The sequence below is a fragment of the Branchiostoma floridae genome, chromosome 3 (assembly GCF_000003815.2).
Source record: "Branchiostoma floridae strain S238N-H82 chromosome 3, Bfl_VNyyK, whole genome shotgun sequence".
Lineage (NCBI taxonomy): Eukaryota > Metazoa > Chordata > Leptocardii > Amphioxiformes > Branchiostomatidae > Branchiostoma > Branchiostoma floridae.
The window spans coordinates 2,883,568-2,904,216 of record NC_049981.1 but is presented as its reverse complement, the minus strand read 5'-3'; the positions used below and the strand labels follow the sequence as shown (position 1 = coordinate 2,904,216).

Below are 20,649 nucleotides of genomic sequence, written 5' to 3'. Positions count from 1 at the left end.
AACATACGAGGGGCGTTCAATAAGTAATGCCTCTGACCCATTCCCCATAGCAGGAGATTAATGAAACTTGGCACAGTTATTAGTCTTTCTCTACATAGAAACTTCCCAGAGTTATGCATTTCTCCCATTGTTTCATGCAGCTCTGGACACCGTTTTTGTAGAACACCTCAGGTTGGTCCTCCACCAGATGCCTCATCAATGGCAGAAGAGGGACGACCAGGTCTGGGAGCTGTTTTCACAGACTTCCGGCCATGTTTGATTTCACGATGACAGCGTTTTACAAGGTCATATGATGGGGCATCATCACCATAAGTTTCTTTCATTTCATCAAAAGTCTCCTTTGGTGTGCGTCCTTTCAAATACAAAAACCGGATCACTGCGCGACACTCAACTGGCTCATTTCACCCCTTGCTCTATTTCACACCTGACTAGTTCAAACACCTGTACATCAGAAACCACAATTATTGCAGAGCTGTATTTGTCAACATAACCCATAGAGATATAAATCATTACACATGCAAAATTTCATCTAGATCAGACAACTGGAAGTGGGTCAGGGGCATTACTTATTAACGCCCTCGTAGTCGGCGCCACAGGTTGGTCCAGTGAGATACGGCTCACGGAATGTCAATACAAAGCAATTTGTAATAAAAGTAACAGGTCTACAGTAAGCACTACAAGCTAAGATAGGACGCTCCGCATACATTACCCTAACCTAACCCTAATGTCAATTATCATCTTCATCGCAAAACACGTGTGTCTTATTGTGGGTATATCAAGAGCGATATATATACAGTGTTCTTGGCATAATCTTATATATCTTTTCAATTTGCCAAAGGTTCTATTTTTCACGAATGTTGTGTATATTTTATGTGTTTTGTACAGTACTTAGATTCTCTAATGTTTAGAACTGTGTAGTGTAGTGGTCACTCAATTTCACATTACGTATGTGAGTCTACAGGGCTTGTGTCGATATGGAACACCAGTGCAATATGGCATCAAATAAGCTATGATGTAGAGCCTAAAAATAGCTGCTGCGTGTTGTGAGGTAGAAATGCGAATGTATGGTGCAATTGTGGCATGAATTTGCCCTGAACTCCACAAGGGGGCGTTGTTTTCTAATACTATACAAAATGCATATTTATTCACGGTATACGATAAAGTACCCAGTGCTCTTGCGTGCAAGAAAAAACATTCAGTTCTGCCAGGCTCCTCAAATACCCTCCAAGCGTAATAAGCATTCTCGGCCTGTACATGTGACAATGTGTCTGACAAGGTCTAACAAAAACAATTTTAAGGCAACAACACTTTTCTCGTAAAAGTTTTTCTGTATCTTGTCAACAACTGGTCTTTTTGGTGCACGTGTGCTCATAGAACCGCATAACGTAATGCAGAAAATATTTACACTAAGCAAAATGTCTGTACGTATAATGAATACACGGGGAGGGTCTGTACGGGGGTTATTAGTATCATATGCTTTACAAATACATGTCGTCGCGTAATTACCGTAATTTTGAAAAAAAAAAGTGGCAGATTATATATTCATTGTGCAAAATCTACCAGAAAGTAACGCCCCCTTGAGAAGTTTAGGGCTCCTTTAATTCAGTATTGTCGCGTATGTATCTATCTGGCATTCACTATTCGTGCTCGTATGTGTCTTTTGACAAGGCGGTAGGACCTCATGCCACGAGCCTCGGTTTTTCACACATAGGTAGCAACTATGTAAATGAAGCATTCCACATTGGTAACAAATATGCAAATGAAGCATTCCTGTTTGTAAGGCGCGTAAAAGAAAAGATGCAAATCTTAGAACTTTTTATATGTACGAAAGCCGGGATTGTATATTGCGTACATGTGAATTAAACTGCAGTGTGCTCACCAATCACCGTGTGTCTTTTTTGATAATGAAACTTTTGAAATGTAAAAGGCGTGTTCAATATAGTTCACTGCTGCACATTCTTATATCAACTTTGTAAAGCCCTAATTTGTGGCATCGCGTGGCACATTCGGTGAGGTGTTTGACCCAGACCCCAGAGGGGACGGGTACCAAACCACTGATTGGTCCAGATGCCCTTGGGAGAGGCACTTAACACGACTTTCCTCATTTCACTAAGGTGAAAATGAGTGCCTAGTTTCGGTTAGGGCCGTCCCTCGGATAGGACGTTAAATGGAGGTCTCGTGTTTGGGGAGAGCCACACCCCACGCAAGTTAAAGATCCCACCACACTTATCGAAATGAGCAGAAGTCCTTATCGGTATGAGTGGTTCAAAACCTACAGTAACCTGACCGCACCTTGGAAAATTACTGTCGTATTGAGGTCGAATGGCAGCTTGGTCCGGACACTTTTGTACCTTGCCGACCTCCATGCCTTTCCCAAGGGCACAAAATGACACAAGATCCGTGACATGATGGCACGATATTCGAACCCGGGACCATTTGGTTCTGAGCCGAACACCGTGCCGATACGCCCCACGACCCCACATAGATATTGCTAGCGTAGTTTGACGGGTTACCAGAAAAAGCAACCTGTATTTTTCTAACGCCTGGATAATAACAAAACCTTAGAACTAGCACCGAGGATTTATGAGTTCAACATTAGTCAAAAATTATACAAGCAGCTTTTGAGAGTTAGGAAACGTCAGGTAGCGATATCTGTCTTCCGACGTTTCATACATTATAGACTTAACGTGCATTAAGGAAAGAAATCAATCAAAGCACTGCTTTTGGCTGGAAGTGTCTGATCAACCATTATGAAGCTTAGGCAGTGTGTCATTTGATTGCGAAGCTGGTATCTCTTGGCGACAAATCATTTTGGCAACTTTGCCAATATTTCCTTTCGGGTACCCCCCCCCCCCCCCAAAGAAAATGGCCGCATTCGGGATGTCACATCCTTAGTTTCCACCCAGATTAGACACGAGATACAGCTAAATTTTGAGAAATCATCACTTTAATAAAAAAAATTTGCAACTAGTGTTGGCGACTATTTCGCATCTAGTTTGCGCCACTTCGCGACATTTTGCCTATTGCAATCTTCAAAAATTCGTCATTTTAGGCGACCAATTAGCGAACATTATAATGTCTTTTGCCAAAAAGCAGCCCAGTGAGATCAGAAAATGAGGCAGGTCAATAGAACACAAAAGTGGTTCATGTCTGACGGCTTTACATGGATGCATGCCTGACAGGTGGGATTTCTTGGCTTCAGTAAAGTAGCGTATAGTAAGCCATGGGAATACTAATTCCATTACGCGCTAGCTAGCTGTACAGTCACCACGCGCAATTTACGCCCCCTCTCCCCAAAGAGCACACAGTTTAACCCTGTTATAATCAAGACAAATCGGACTGAATTTTGGTGCAAAAACAATCCAGCCTACTCCAATCGAAACAACTGTATACAACATAGGCATAGGTGCACTGGCCCTTGCATAGAGAGGAGAGAGATAATTTTTTTTTTATTTGAAACGAAGTACTAGTCCTACATCACATATTGGTCGCTTTGACGTCTTTATTTATTTACTTATTTCATCTTGTGCATTTCTACGAGAAGTGTGATATGAAATTGGTTTTGGTACTGCTAGTTACATGAGTTGGAAAATTCCTATACGTTTATTGACTTTGTAAATTGGTAGTAAATATAAAGTCTATTTTTTTCCAATTATAGAAGGTTCAGAGGATATCATAAGTTCTACCGATTGGTAATATTCTTTTTTCTATTACGAAAACAGCGAAAAAGCTATTCTTACCCCTTTACTAATGTTTCGTTTTCGTTTTAATTTTTTTTCGGTTCTGAGAGGAACATCTGGCCCTGTCTGTAGTAGTGCCATTTGTCCGTTGAATATTTAATAACCATTCCCCTGTTGAATATTTAATAAGCAGCGATGATGGCACAGTAACGCCTGCTAAGTTGACCATTAAGTCACTCTAAAGCCAAATAACATCTTATCCCCAAGGGACATCGGGAGGATGTCTTGTTTTCCCTGCGAGCTACCGAAGAGGAAGGTTTTCGAACCCTTTCTCGATCCAAAGGAATAAGACAGAAGAAACCCACCTTGTTTTATTGTGGAAATATCAGCAGTGGTTTCATTACAAGGTAAGACTCTTTCCCTTCTTGTACAAAAGTGCGCAACACGGTAGAAATTACAAAATTAGATTACTACAAAAATACATAGAGCAAGCTTGACAGTACTGTGTAGACTTACGATAACATTAACATTGTCCAACAGTCCTCTATAGAATTATGGCAAAATTAACACTGTATATAAATAGTACTGTAAGTCTGTGTGTCTTTTTTTTTATAAAAGTGCGCACCATGCTAGTAATTGTAAAAATATATTACTACTACAAAAAATACATATAACAAGCTTAACAATACTATGTAGACCTATGATAGCATTGAAACTGAATAACAGTCCTGTAAGGAATTATGAAAATATTAACACTGAATAACAGTATATCTTTTGTTAATTTAGTAAAAGTGCGCAACATGGTAGCAATAACAAATAATACAAAAATACATATAACAATCTTGACAGTCCTGGGTTAATGGTAACATTAACACTGGATGATTTAAAATACATTTTATGCGAAAAATAATGCCCGAAGACTAACTGCATGAACGTTCTTAAGAGAAAACGAAAGGTTACATAACACTGATGTCTAGTCAACTGAAGGTACATCTATTATTGGATTTTACTTCTTCATAATGATTGATGAACTGTCCAACACACTGCAAAATGAGTGCGTGAGTTTTCTAATTTAAGTAATAACAGTAGCCTTTTGGTGATGTCCTAGATTGTAAAAGCTCAGTGAAAATGTAGCGACTTTTTGGAATAGTCTGTTTCTTTCAACCTTATAGTGAAGACACTTAAAACACTAACAGTCATGTATGGAATCATAGTAACATTAACACTGGATAACAGTGCTGGAAACCTGTATAACATACATTCGCATAATTCCACCAGGTGCCATAATACCGCTACCTCAAAAAAGGTTGTTATAGAGGCCTTCTCAAGATTGTCTTCAACACATAAATATCTGAATTGTATTACATCTAGGATATTTAACATTCGGTGTCCAAGACAATCTTGGGAAGACCTCTATACTAAGTTTATTTTTAGGTGGCGGTATTATGGAACCTGGTGGAATTATGATAGTTGATGTTACCTACCTATTCATTCTACATCATTACCTTCATTCACTCTGGTTTTGGTTTCTTTACAAACGCCACACACCATTTAGGACATTAATTATGTGTGTTATGTCTTGTTCAACGAACATGTTTTAACGTCTATGAACTGAACCTATTCAAAGCTAATGGATGGAGTGCTGATTCTATTGATTTTCTCTGTCTATTTTTCTTCTCACGAAAATTAGTAAAATTAGTGGGGTTTTTTTCTTCTCACGAAAATTGGCAAAATCAGTGTTTTATTTTTCTTCTCACGGAAATTGGCAAAATTAGTGGGGTGGTTTTCTTCTCACGAAAATTGGCAAAATCAGTTTTTTTTTCTTCTCACGAAAATTGGCAAAATCAGTGTGTTTTTTTCTTCTCACGAAAATTGGCAAAATCAGTGTTGATAGTCTTTCGTGATCTCTCGGAATTCTCTTTTCTCCCGACATACACGTTTGAATGCTACATACCACTTGTTGTTTGCAAGCCTGAATTTACGTTGTCTTAGAAAAACAAGAAGGGTGTATAGGTAACATGCAACGAGCTCAATACAGCAAACATGCGTGATAAAAAATAACAGTTTTTGAATAAATAGGGCACACTTGTTGCAAGAACGTGCAGTGCTTAACCCTATTCAGACCGGGCTTTTTTGGTCATCCCTGGACCGGGGGGGCTTTTGAGGCCCTCCACTTTGAAGTCCTATAACTCTAAAACGACGTGCCGTAGGGCCACCAAATTTTTAGGACATAATGTCGACATAATATCTGACATGTATTTGACGTTTGACGTTACGTTGACGTAAGATGACGTAATTATGACGTCATCAATTTGATTATATTGGCCGGACCCATGAAAAAAGGGTATTCTCAGAAAACTTCAAGTTATGCTACAAAAATGTAACAACAAGTGCAGATAACAGAATAATAATGTTTATTACGACTTGCGTTGCCAATAGCAACATCAATGACGTCAAAATGACGTCATACAATGACGTCATGCACATCTTAGATACGAGTTGGGCTCCGCCATATTATATCGACCACCTTGAATTTTTAAAAATACTTTTTTTGCAACAAATAACCACAAAGGGCAATGGAAATAGACTAGATTCATTCATTTAGATGGTTTTTGATGAAAAAATACCAGGTGGTTACAAATTTTAAGGGACAATTAGCTTATTATTCTTGATCTGGACATACGGTCCGCCATCTTGGATTTTGGGCTGATGACGTCATCAAATTAGCATAATTTATGCATATATAATTATGAAAGATATGCTAAATAATATAACATTTTATTTATGTAACAAAATAGCAGTAATATAGCAAATAAATGAGAAAAATACATTGTTAGAACCAAAAATAGTGATTTTTGGCAAAACTGCCTGTCAACAAACGGTTGCCATGGCAACACGAAAAAGTGGAAAATTTTTCAAACTTTCTAAACTTGTTGCCAACAATATTTTAGGAAAACTCACCAAGTTTGGTGGGTCTAGCGTAAGCCGTTCTGGCGTTATAGGACATCGAAGTTAGCGCGGGCCTCAAAAGCCCCCCCCCCGGTCTGAATAGGGTTAAGCCTAAATAAGGCAGTAATCGGTAGTCTCCTTCACCGGCCCCTCTGGGGGCATTGGCGTAAGTTGTTGGGAGGGGGGGGGGATGTTGATTCGCGATTTTTAACTGATAATACGCCGGGAAGGAAAATATGCCGCTCTCCACGATCCTTTGCACTCCCAATGGCACTGGCACTGGCACTGGCATTTTCATATTTTGATTGCTATATACACTGTGCACGCAAAAGTATATATAGTTAATAATAATAATTAGATAATTTGAAAAAAAAGAGGGAAGATGATTACTACACATTCGTATAGTTAGCAACTGTTCAAGGCAAAAAAATTGTTCGCAGAATGTGAAATAAAGTTATTCTTTTATGAATGTCACCACTCAGATCGAAAATTTGGGCCATTCGTCAGCAGCCGGTCAGGGAAGGCACGCGGTAGTTTTTTTTTTTTTCTAGGGTCGGCCAGGTTACCGACAACACTTGATTACACAGGTTGCCGGTGAAGCGTCTAGCAATGGATTTAGACAGCGAAGCAAAGTAGAAGTAAAGTACCAGTAACAAAAGAAAATGTAGGGCTTCTTGTTCCTCTTGTTTACTTGTAGCTTACTAATTATGCAAATAAGGTTTTGACTGACATTACTCTGTTGTGAAACGTGCCTAAGGAAAGAACGGAAACACAGACAGACAAATGTATCAAAAACAATTTAAATAGTTAGTTACAGTATTTTCGGGTTGTCGTCGTCTGTCCGGCACCAGATGGTGCTAAGGTGATATATGTAATGACTCAATGGATACTGACATACTTACATTTCTTCCCCCTGAGTTGCAAAGGTGGTCGATCACGCTCATGATAACGAGTTTCTCTTCCACCGATTATTCGCGGCTTTGTCTAAATTGTTAAGCCTTATAATCTATTGAATATATTAAGACAAAAAAAAATAAAGCTCAAAGACTCAAGGACAGGAAAATATTTTAATTTCTATCAATCTTAACTCAGAACAGTACCTCAGAAACACATGAATATAGTGCAGGTCACGATCTCACTTACTTGCGGCTGACGGGGGAATTCCATTTGATGAATGTACCTGCCAATGCAGGAGAAATTGTTGAATTATTAACAAACTTTACAGGAAGGATTATCGGCTACCACATGATAATAGAGGATGATCATGATAGTTGTGGCATTGTTGAATTCATGAGAACTCGACATGCATGTGTTTATGTCAAATTAGATTCATCGTATCTTGTATTTCTCGAAACTACCTACTGTGGCCTTGGACTCATTCTTTTGTCCTTTATCAGACAATGGTCAAAACACAAATTTACTGTGTTATCTTTTCCAGTTCTGCACTCAAAGTTGTGAAGACGAGTTCCAAAATCACCTCTTCGGACGGCATGGACGTCCGCCATCTTGTGGGCGTGGTCCTGACGTGTTTGGGACTGGCGCTCTTCCTGGGAGGAGTCATCACCCCCGTGTGGGTGTCACTCCAGCCCGGCATCTGGCCCCCCTGTCACGGCAACACTACCGAGATGGCCGTGGGCACCAAGGGCCTTTGGGAGGAATGTTCGAGGGTAAAGCTGAAGGGACAACACAAATGTCCTGAGGATAAGTTAAAGGAAAAACCCGAGAATTCGAACGGAGCAGGACAACCAAGTAGTTCGAACGGAACAGGACAACCAAGTAGTTCGAACGGAACAGGACAACCAAGTAGTTCGAACGGAACAGGACAACCAAGTAGTTCGAACGGAACAGGAAAACCAAGTAGTTCGAACGGAACAGGACAACCAAGTAGTTCGAACGGAACAGGACAACCAAGTAGTTCGAACGGAACAGGGCAACCAAGTAGTTCGAACGGAACAGGACAACCAAATAGTTCGAACGGAACAGAACAGCCAAGTAGTCCGAACGGAACAGAACAGCCAAGTAGTCCGAATGGAACAGAACAACCAAGTAGTCTGAATGGAACAGAACAACCCAGCACTTCTGATGGAACACCAGAACACCCCCGGTGTCCCAATGGATTGGGACAGCCCATTTGGACATATATAGGCACGTATATGGTCGATTCTCTTGGTGATATCGTTGTATTGTACTCCGTGTTAACTGATAAATAATAGAAGTGCCCCGAAAGGTGGTCATTGAAATCAAATCACTCCACCGTGGAGGGTTTTTACACGACAATTAGAAACCATATGACTTCAATATCAATACCATGGATATAGCTCTTACGAAGAGGGGGGGGGGCATGTATGGTAGAATTCGACAAAAAGGGTGGGCGAGTCTGAACTTCGGCGAGCTCCAGCCGATCTAAAAATTAGGCCCACGTGAAATACCAGCTTTATGTTTTGAAAAAAAAGGGGGTCCTGTCGGGCAGTTCACGTGCTGTTTCTGTCACTTTCGGCCATGACCCCTTCGTGACCCAGTGGGACACCCTGCGGCTATTTTGGGCCACGGCCGGGCCCTTGGTTGATTTTAAGTCGGATTTAAGATCAACCAAGAACCCGGTAACAAATATAAGCCGTGAGATACTCGTACGAACTCCGAAAGGTACCCCTAAAGTATCCGGCCGTCCGCCGGGACACATTTGTAACTGCAGGGTCCGGGTGGGGCCCTGACGGGCACCGGTACAATCGAGACCGAATAACATAATGAGACTGACGTGTTGCACTGTCTAACAGGCATGAAGGGACACACACATGCGTTTCAACTGACCCGGTTCTCAGTCGTGCTGGGCCTCATGCTCCTCCTGCCGGGCGCCTTCCTGGCCGTCACGGCGGCATGCAGGGGCGAACTGGACTCTGAACTGGACGGGCTGGAGATATTCACCACGCTCATCATTCTTGGAGGTGAGACTCATCATCGTCCCTTCTCTCCTTCCTTCCCTCCTTTGTCCCTTCCTTCTGTCAGTCATTCCTAGACAGTTATTCATTCATTTATTCACTCATTCATTCAAATATTCATTCCCTCCTCCCTTCCCGCCTTCCTCCCTTCCCGCCTTCCTTAGTTTCTTCTTTCCTTCCTTCATCCATTCCTTTCATCCTTCCTGTCTTCCTTCCTTCCTTCCTTCGTTTCCCTTTCCATTCTTTGTTCCTCCATAACTTGGAGAGCCACATGAATGAAATACATTAATAGACAACTATAACTGCAATATAAGATTATAATAATTTTTAACCCTTGCGCACAGTGTACCACACTTCTGTATTACCAGTCTGATACACTGGTTTCACTCAGCAAGTTGGCAAATACTGTCATGACTACCACATTCGTGCCACTTTCATTACTATCGAACTATTTTCATTTTACAATAATTACGACTACGGTCATGGCTACCATATTTGGTGCCACTTTTATTACTATTGAACTAGTTTCAATTTACACTAGTTACAACTATTGTCATGTCTACCTCACCAGTGTCACTTCTGAACGTACAACCAACGCGGCATATTTCCCCATTTAGATACTTTTTCATTATGTTGACCATTTCTCCAAAGGAGAAAAACGTTGTTTTTTCTTACAAATTACTGAGCGCACAGATACCATCCATAAAATGTACTTGCCGTGGCCTAAGTTATTTTCCCCGTAGCAAAAGCGACTCCATTATGATTGATACCAGGTTCCGAGGAGAGACAGTGAATCTGCAATAAGTCCTGAACAGATGCGGTGCCATGACCTTTCTCCAGTTTATCTTGCCTAAATGCTATTATAGGTTTAGCTGTGCTACAGAAATTGGTAAGCGTGAATGAATAATTTAGTAACGCGTAGATGGTCCCGTCTTGGGATGGTGATATGGACGGCAGCGACTGCCAACTTTTCTTAAAGGCGTACTGTACTCCAGAGGAGAGTGTTCTTGTTTTGCTAGTAATATTTTTTCCTGAATCCAAAAATGTAATTGTTTCGGCAACATGATTTTGAACTTGGACAAGGGAGCAGTTGCAGTATACAGCATTGACCCCCCCTAGTACTCTCCAGATGAATTACAGCCAAGTGTAACGTATTATAATGCAAACAAACTTCCCATGTACGAGTCCAGATGGGCCTAAGCATTTGCACGAACCCTACGAAATTCATAAGAATATTATGGACATAACATAGTGATATGTTTATTGCAAGTTCTTGCCCGAGGGCTAATTGCAGGTACAAACAACATGTAAAATAAGGAAAAATACAAAGGTGCTAGGAACTACATTCTATGACTATGCTATGCTAGTGTACATTATACTGGTTTTGTTGGGTTAGACTTCTTCTCTTTAGGCAGTGGAAGACGAATTTACCCACTTCTTTTATAATGTGTGGGTTCTTTGATTTTAATAGTAGGATTGATTTTTCATTGTCAGGAATAGTTGGAAAGTAAGCGTGTATTTTGGATACACTCATAAATAGTTGGTTTCTTATATCATCATAAAAAGAACAATTAGTGATAAAATGACTCTCGTCTTCCACAGCATTTGAGGGGCAATATTTACAAATCCTCTCGGACACAGGTAGCTTGATATATCTCCCCTTTTCTATTTCCAGGGGGTGGGCACTAATTCTAATCTTACTGGTAGCGGAACGCTGCTCAAAGTCACAAAGTTCGAGATATTTCTCTATACAATATTCGGTTTTAAATTTTCTGTAAAATCTAAGCTTGCCAGTATCGGCAGACAGATTATGAAAGAAAGTTTGAATATACATATCTGAAAACCTTGTCCTTAATAGATTGCATATATGTTGAGGATCATAGTTAGTGCTATCACCATATAATAAGTATGAGTAGCCACAGTGATCGAAGATCTCCTTAACTCGCTGTAATAATGTCCGTCGACGACTATTTGTCAGAGATGCATGTTGTAATCGGAGAGCATCAACTTGCAGCGGGTGTGTATCGGAGTCTAGTTGTGTTAAGTGTGTCCAGAATTTTACAGTGCGCAGGGATATATCTAAATCTAGTGGGAACCTTCCTAGTTCTGCTCTGGCTGCTACATTACTACTGTTCCTGTGCACACCAAGTACATTCTTGCAGAAGCGGTTATGGGAATTTTCAATAGGCGAGCTGTCGTTTATAGGGTCTTTACCCCAGATTTCACATCCATACAGAAGTATTGGTTTAATACAAGTGTCGAATATTCTTAGTAGGCACTTCGGAGAGACAGACGAATGGAGTAGCGATGTGATCCGCACGAATCACTATTCTCACACTAATAAAATATAAATATCACGGGCAGAAACGCTCAAAGTCGTGCGTTCTCCCAGGCCGTCGTTTTGCATAAGGTTCGTGCAAATCTCATAAGGTTCGTGCGTTTCGCATAGTGATTCGTGCGTTTCGCATAGTGATTCGTGCGTTTTCGCATATGATATTCGTACGAATGTCATAAGATTCGTGCAAATGCTTAGGCACCCCTGCAGTCTGTATTCTCTAAGTATGTTAAACAAAACTAAATTTTTCTCTCCTGCCCCGTAGGTGCCTTTGGTGGTATCGGTGCCCTGTGTTACACAGTTGACTACATCACGTCCCACGTCAGCACCCCTCTCGGCGTGTCCTTCTACCTGACGTGGATACAGACCGTCTTCACCGTCACGGGGGGCGTTCTCATCTGGCTAAAGCCAACAGACGACATGGTGTCTGTGTAATCAGTATTCGCCTTGCCTTGTTGTATTACTACAGCCATCTGAGTAAGACTTAGGTCACATTTCCTAACCGGAACCCGGCCAGGCTGTTTGTGCAAACGAAAATTAAAAATGTATGCGTAAAAATATACACATATAATGCCTACGCCTATTCTCTTAACGTGTACTTTGTGTACTTTGGTGTCTTTTATATCGTACTTTTCATGCCCGAAAGCTGCTCGGCCGGACACCGATTTCGAAGTGTGACGTAGGCCGAATGAGGCTGATATAACGTGCTTGATGCACCCCCTTGAACACGATTTTGTTTTGTTATTCATCCATCCCGTAACACGAATGCAGTTCCAACTGTCCTGGTAATTCTGACTGGTCTTCATTTCACTGCAACCTATGTGCCGCTGCTAACAGATGTGGTCCCAAACGTTAAGTATTTACCGCATTAGCTATCTATTTATACATCAAAATATGGTACGTTTGGCACCGCATCTGTAAGCAGCGACACCTATGCTGCAGTGCAATGTGAACCAGTCGGATTGCCCTGAAGAAAGTGACACACGGTCACACCGGTTGGATTACACATTTAGTTCTGTACAAAGACGTTTGTTATCTAAATATATGAATTTTTAAGAAGGGATTTCGATAATGTACTTTTTGATGCATCACATGCCATTATAATGGCAAACAGTTTGTATTTGATCTCATTCATAGCGAAGTTGTAAAGCAACAATATCAATCATGCTTAACTAATATAAATAACAAAGATATGTCAATGTAATTTTATCAAAATCAACAAAGCGTATAATCTCTATAGAGTTACTACTGAGCTTAATTCTTTGCAATTAGTCAGTGAAACGTTGTAAAGAAGAAAAATAAATCGGCGTGAACTGTTATTGTTAACCTGATTTTACTGATTTGTATACAATGAAGCAAGTGATGCCTTTATAGATTATCTACTACGTATAACATTGAAAGATGCAATGTTCCGAGTGAATCTTTTGCCTTATTGATATTTGTCAGTTTTTGATACTTTGTAAATAAACGCATGAAATGTCACAATTTGAAATCTTCTAATTCTCTCTTCAGTGCCACTCGCGAAAGACAGTGGATGCTACCTTATACGTCTGACCGTTTCCAAAATCATATCCAGATACTTGAACGACTGCTTTTTGGCATAACATAGTTTGGAAAAACGAAAGTTAAGATTACAACAATGTGAGGAGATAAAGGTACGTCAAATATCCTTTCCTCAGTAGACCCGACTAAATCATGCCGTTACATACTCTGCCCTAATTACTAAGTATTAAAAATCAAAGGTTAATACCCCTAGGCAACTTTCACGGCTTATAGGAAACGCAGTTAACTTAATAGCAATCTCAAGAAGATGCCCAGATTTCTCAATTACTTTGTGGAAGATTATTTTTGTCATATGCCATAAATTTCATGATCTAAAATCCTAGCTATAACCCAAACTTTCATCACAACCTCTAAACGATTTACATCTTGATTCATTCTTCCAAGCGTTTCAGTTCTGTGTAAAATGTTACCATTTGTCACCTGTATAGGGAATCGGACACGCGCGCTTACCAACTTTTGTCATATAACGTTACACTATTTAGCTTCCATTTGTTATCAAAATTATTTACATCTTGTATCGTTTTGTATTTTGCTTAGTCTGGTTATTTCTCTGTTTTGTATGTATAGTGGTGGCGTGAATATAAGTAGATAACTCGAGTGCGCCACCACTACGTCTGTCATGTCTGCCAAAGTGAATTTAAAAAAAAAATCAAGATATTAGGCCTTTAGCAGCCATCTCCACTTGCCATGCCCCTAAAGGTTGACGCTCCTATCGGTTTGGTCGAATTCCACCACTGTAGATTTTCAGGCTTGAACTCTTATACAAAGGACTTGGACGTCATACCTGCACACGGACAAGTACCAGACTGAGCTATATCTATGGAAGTCCTCTCGGCTTAGAAATACAAGAAGTCATTGACCTAAGTAACGTTACAGCCTTTTTGGTTTCTACTTTCCAGCACAGATCAACTACTCTTCCAACTTCCATGAACATTAGTCTGCCACTTGTAAGAAAAAAAACTCCGTCGATTCAATTCACGTACAAACTTTTTGGATGTTTCTACTTCCAAGCCAAGGACAACTTCTCTTTCAAGAAAATAAGTCTGCCACTTGTAAGGAAACAAAATCCATCGACTCACGTACAATCTTTTTTTAATGTTTCTACCTCCCAGCCCAGATTAACTTCTTTAGCAAGAAAAGCAGCCTGCCACTTTCAACATTTCATCGACTCACGAAAAAAAACCGTTCTTGATGTCTCTACCTCAAGACAATTTAAGTCTACCCAAGGACGTTATATAATCTCCTTGGCAAGCCACTTTCAGAAAAACAAATTCCATCGACTTACGCACAAACGTTCTTGATGTCTCTACCTCAAGACGATTTAAGTCTACCCAAGGACGTTATATAATCTCCTTAGCAAGCCACTTTCAGAAAAACAAAATCCATCGACTTACGCACAAACGTTCTTGATGTCTCTACCTCAAGACGATTTAAGTCTGCCCAAGGACGTTATATAATCTCCTTGGCAAGCCAGTTGCAGCAAGACAAAGTACCATACCACCTACTACCACGTCATCACTCCAGATAAAGGCAAAAGCGGCCTTGCTTTGCCAGACTAGTTAAGGTAGCATATACTATACTATATTCATGTATGTTCCTCGCTGTTATATACACTGCGCGACGGTTGTCTGAACAGTACGGTCGACTAGAATGTACGAGCAAGCAGAGCCTGCCCGGACCCGTTTCTCCGGCCCCGACAGCGGCCAAACCAGCGGGCCGCCCGCCCAGTCCCCTCCTGTCCATCAGGGTGGTTCCCGCGGTCGTTTCCACCATGGTTCTGACAAGTCGCAAGAAGAGCAAGAAACTTCTACTTACACGTACGAAGAAGCAACGGCGGTGCAACGTGACGCAACGTACACGTCTGCAGGTAGCCGACTCTTTTGCCCTTTCAGTACTTTCATGTGTAACGTTATCTATTTAGAAAGCTAGTATCATATTAGTAAGGTTTCAGGGTTTCCCTATATTTCGTTGTTCATTTTATTAGTGTACATTCTCTGATTTACACGCCTTGCAGAGAAACTAGGTTTGAAAGATTTCTTGTTCTTTTTGGCGACGCCGCAGGGGCTGGCCTAACAGGATAGAGTGAGTCCGTTTGGCAAGAAGTTTTTGCATAATAATGAAATTGTCTCAACCCAAATCGACCTTCGTCTTTCCAACCCGTACACACTACCAAGTATCATTATAATTCATTCAGAGGTTTTAAAGTTATCCTGACCACAACTATTCTGAAACAGAGAAACAGACAGACAGACCAAAAAAATATACCTCCATTTTTCATGGCAATGAAAAAACTTGCCTGTATTAGGAAATCTAAATGGCCCGAAATGAGCAAATGACTAAACTAGAGACCCCATACCATCGTCAAAAGACTTTAACCATTAAAACTGTTGTATTGATGTTGTTATTTATTAATTATGCAAATACGGTCCTCATTTGCATAAAATACCTTTGATCATCAGATCATCTCCTCCACCCAAACAACAGACGTACACAATCTATGCTAAGAAAGAGGGTTTTAATCGCAAATAAATTTTTCTGATAATCTATGTAAATGCATGACTAATGGCCCTCTGGCGTATGACCTTGGTACTGCGGTATTTTTTGTATCTTTTAACCTGGACATGTTGCGGTTTTGATTTTTGGTGGCAGATAGGTTGTGATGTAAGGAAAAAGTGATGTATGATTGGGTCCCCTAGTAGCTTGCTCTGGAACTACAGTGGTATTTTTGTCAAAATCATCCAAGAAGCATAACGGAACAAAGAACAACGAATTTCCATGATATTTAACATGCAGGTATCTGTGGCAGAGATATACATCATGAAGTTCAAATTATGCAAATAAGTCCCTGGTTTGCATAAGTAATGTAAATGTCCTAATTGATCATAAGTGCATGTAGTAAATAACTAGATTGTCAACATTGTGACCTGTTTTAGTTAAAGGTGTACATAACCAAGCATAAATTATGCTTGGTTATGTACACCTTGGGTATTATTATAATTTATGGTGAGTTTCTTCCCTTGTGTTGGAACAAAGTTTAAACTTTTCACTATAAATTATGCAGATGTAAAAGTCATTTGCATAATCAGAATATTTCGTGGAGATGCGAGGTCTCTGAACTCTTGTTTGAATTTTTTTCGCAAGCTCGTGGTTTTTTTTTCGCAAGCCAAGTTTCAGGTTTTTCAGAGGATATTAATGTCGTCCAATTTTAAAATCGAATCAATCGAAATACATAAACTTGAATCAATGATTATCTCCACAGACCGCGTGTATCCGGGTGGAGCAAGAGGCCGCCGTGCTCTCTGTAGCTTCATCCGCTCCCACCAAAGCTGCATCGCTGCCGGCATTGCTGTGCTGCTAAGTCTACTTGCTGCCGGACTTGCCCCTCTGTCGCTTATCAATAAAGAGGTAAAACAATTTGTATCACAAATTTATAGTCTTACACCGTTTCTGTTTACACCATCATTTTGCACCTATTGCTATCAAAGCTCTCAAGATTAATATTCTAACGTATGGCTTTAGGAAATATCCCGACTGTCTACCACTGTTAACAACTTGAAACACCACCAAGAAATGTCCATCACTGTTGACGCCATGAAACGTCGCCAAGTCGACATGCGCCAAATGTCCATCGCTATTGATGCCTTTAAGCGCGACCTAGACAACATCCGCAAACTGTCCACCACTGTTGACGTCTTGAAGCGCGACCACGACGACATGTCCACCACTGTTGACGCCTTGAAGCGCGACCACGGCGACATGTCCACCACTGTGGATGCCTTGAAGCGCGACCACGACGACATGTCCATCACTGTGGATGCCTTGAAGCGCGACCACGACGACATGTCCACCACTGTTGACGCCTTGAAGCGCGACCACGACGACATGTCCACCACTGTGGATGCCTTGAAGCGCGACCACGACGACATGTCCACCACTGTTGAAGCCTCGGGGCATAACCAGGACAAGGAGCAGTTTCTTCGAATTCACGAGATGGGTAAGATGTTCCTTACATATAAGTTAGGTTCCTGTTGCTATGTGTACTGTTTGTGATTATGTATATATGGTCATTTTGTTATAAAAACGCATCACTCACACGCATGTTCCAAGTACTTATATTAACCGAATCATATCCTCAAACCCTTGATGACTTACACAATGGCTTTCTTGTTATGCAAATCAACTGCTAATTTGCTTAAAGGAAAGGAAAGTTTATAAATCCACTGCATTCCATGATAGGACTTTCAAAGTTGTCACATGTATAGCTGAGAAAGATAGAAATGCCCATACATATTAATCATGCAAATGACGATCTCACAAAGTGGGGCAAGTTTCAGTCTCCTGACATTTGATTTTAAATCAGTAGGGGTGTTCTTATCAAGACATTCCAATGAGGATACCTGCAGAAAGGAACGACGGATTTTCATCATTTTAGGCATACATGTAGCTTAGGCAAGGATGTTCTTAATAACAAAGACTAACGATAAGATAACATTTACAAAAGCTCTAAATATTTCATGGAGGTATGAGGTCGTCGAACTCGAGTTTGTGTGACTTTATCAAATAACATACAAAATGAAATGTAATGAGTATCACTTTTATGTTCTACATAACAAACCTAGTTTATTTGGCGAAGGTATGTGTTCGTGGAACTCAAGTTTTGAATCATTTACTATTAAGCGGTTTCGTAATTTTTGTAATAATTATGCTGATCAATTCTTTCTTTTCATGTTTGGTATCTGTTTATGTTCGACCTACAATGATTTATATGTGTTACATGTATTGAAGTCGAGTTATAGAAAACAATTGAAAGGAATTTCACAATTTCCTAAGCAATTATGCAAGTGAATTCCTCGTTTGCATAATATACACATAATTGTGTACCCCTTTGCTTAAGCTACACGTATGTATAAAATAATTGTTCCTTTCTTCAGTTATCCTATTTTTAATGTTTAACAGAATGCCCCTGCAGCTCTAGAATTGAATGTTAGGGGGCTCGAACTTGCCCCTCTTTCTCCTGTGGTCAAAAGCTATCTGACACCTAAATGATTAGACCGGAATGAGATCCATATCGTGTGCGGGACGTGAGATATATTGAAAAAATAACCGCTATGAAAGAATATTCTCATTATGTTAATGTTAATATTTATTTCTTGAATTCTCTTCAGAATTGTTTTTTTTTACAAAATGTCCCTGCAATTCCAAAACTAGTCACTTCTTCCCGAGCACAATTGCTCTCTAGCTCCCAAAAATAGTAGCCATAGCTTGTTCAGAACACTAGATATTAAAACCTGCCGTTCTGCAGCAGTACCGATAGATGCCGCTGGGGTGTGTGGCAAAATCAAACCATTTCTAGTTGTTGTCACACCCTACCAACACACCAATCCATCCAACGATTCTTTCGTTATCTTGTTGACCAACAGACAGACAATTGCTGAAAATATAACCTACATGGGATAACCAACATAATTACGTCCACGATGTGGTAATTATACTTTTCTTTAAATTTCATATACCAGCCTTATGCCAGGAGGGAGATGGGTCATCCTACCGAGGGACATTCTCTGTGACCGAAACAGGCAGGATGTGTCAGCGCTGGGACAGTCAGAGTCCACATGGACACGGAAACACGGCTGATAGTTATCCGTCATCCGGATTGGAGGAGAACTACTGCCGGAATCCGGACGGCGAAACCGGAGTTTGGTGCTACACCATGGATCCCGGCACGAGATGGGAGTATTGTGGCGTACCAGTCTGCAGTGGTGCGGTCTGATCTTCTGATGATGAATCAAATCTATATGTTGGGAGTAGGGGTGGGTACCGGTATAGAAAATTCAGGTCCAGGTCCGGTTCAGGTCCAGAGGATCAGGACCTAGTCTGGACCTGAACCAGAACCTGATTCATTATGTAAAAAAAAAACTTCTGAATGGACGATACTCAAAATAATGGTTCATTTTGCTACAAAGAAATCTGTTTTGCGTAGTATTCGACTTCCACTGGCATTAAAAAAAAGCTACAAGGCAAACTATCTTTGTACGATTGACTGTAAAATTTGGTAAAATGACTATAGAGTCTACTCTGCTTCGCTCTTGTTATTTGGCTACACCGGAAACCCCGAAAACGTTTGAACGCCTGGTCACATAATCAGTTTATTTTCCAATCGGTCCAACATCCGGTCTACCGAATTTTGTCAGGTCCGTTTTTTTCTGGACCGGTCCAATGTGAAAAACCGGTTTTGTACCGTACTGGTACCCAGCCCTATTGGGAAGGGAATGATCAATGGAATTTCGTGTTCAATACATGGTTAAGCCATGCAAAACACACATTTACCTACATTTCAAACCGAAAGTCTTTACTCCCTTTTTCATTTTAACGAGCTTCAGCCAGATGATTGTCATGATGCCGGGTTTTCACCCCCCCCCCCCCCAGCCTAATGGATCAGTCCAGTCTGTCAACTGAATATGGAAGTCAACTACAGGTCAAAGCATGCCAAATGTCACAATTTTAGGCAAGATTTTAAAAACTTCAGTCCCTCTAGCAGGAACCTCGACCTTTATGATCAAAATTTTACCTGAAAAAGTGATTTTAAAAAATCAAGAACAGGCAATGTGCACTTTCTGCGCAACTCCCTCACCCTGTAATTTACTGTAGCGTGTGGAACCAGTGTTGTATAATACCAGTTGATTGCACTCTAGTTTTCTGATGGTATACAGGTTTCTGACCGTACGCCATTTTTCTGATGCCAGTTTTCGTATTGTATATCTAGTCGTAACTTAGCAAAACAGATAAACGACTTAGATCAACTCATTCGCCACCTCATGCTATCGTATCATGTTGAGCATCAAAAGGATCGATAGAGTACCTAACAGCACAATCTACGACATGACCAAAACAAAGCCGCTGATACAACTCGTGCGCCTGAGGCAGCTGAACTTTCTCGGACACGTTCTGCGCATGCCTGAGGATGAGCCTGTCAGTCTGTATGCACTTTACGTCCCTCCTCATGGCAGACGTAGACGGGGACGCCAACCTACTACTTATCTACAGTACGTCCAACGGCTAATGGGAGACCATCACGGCCAAATCACCCCCAGCAGGCAGCTTCGCCAGCTCGCTGCCGATAGGCGGAACTGGAGAAGGCTTGCAGTCGCCTGCTCTGCAGCCGAACGATGATGATGATCTAAGTTGC

General features: G+C 40.8%; 1 protein-coding gene across 1 annotated transcript; it reads left to right on the top strand.

Moving 5' to 3' along the window:
• Positions 1 to 3,941: 3,941 nt before the first annotated feature.
• On the top strand, positions 3,942 to 13,067 carry LOC118412730 (paternally-expressed gene 3 protein-like). Its single transcript, XM_035815760.1, has 4 exons — positions 3,942 to 4,087; positions 8,068 to 8,774; positions 9,404 to 9,571; positions 12,166 to 13,067. Exons 2-4 carry the CDS (start codon positions 8,120 to 8,122, stop codon positions 12,333 to 12,335), a joined length of 993 nt encoding a protein of 330 aa, XP_035671653.1. The 5' UTR covers positions 3,942 to 4,087; positions 8,068 to 8,119; the 3' UTR covers positions 12,336 to 13,067.
• Positions 13,068 to 20,649: the final 7,582 nt, after the last annotated feature.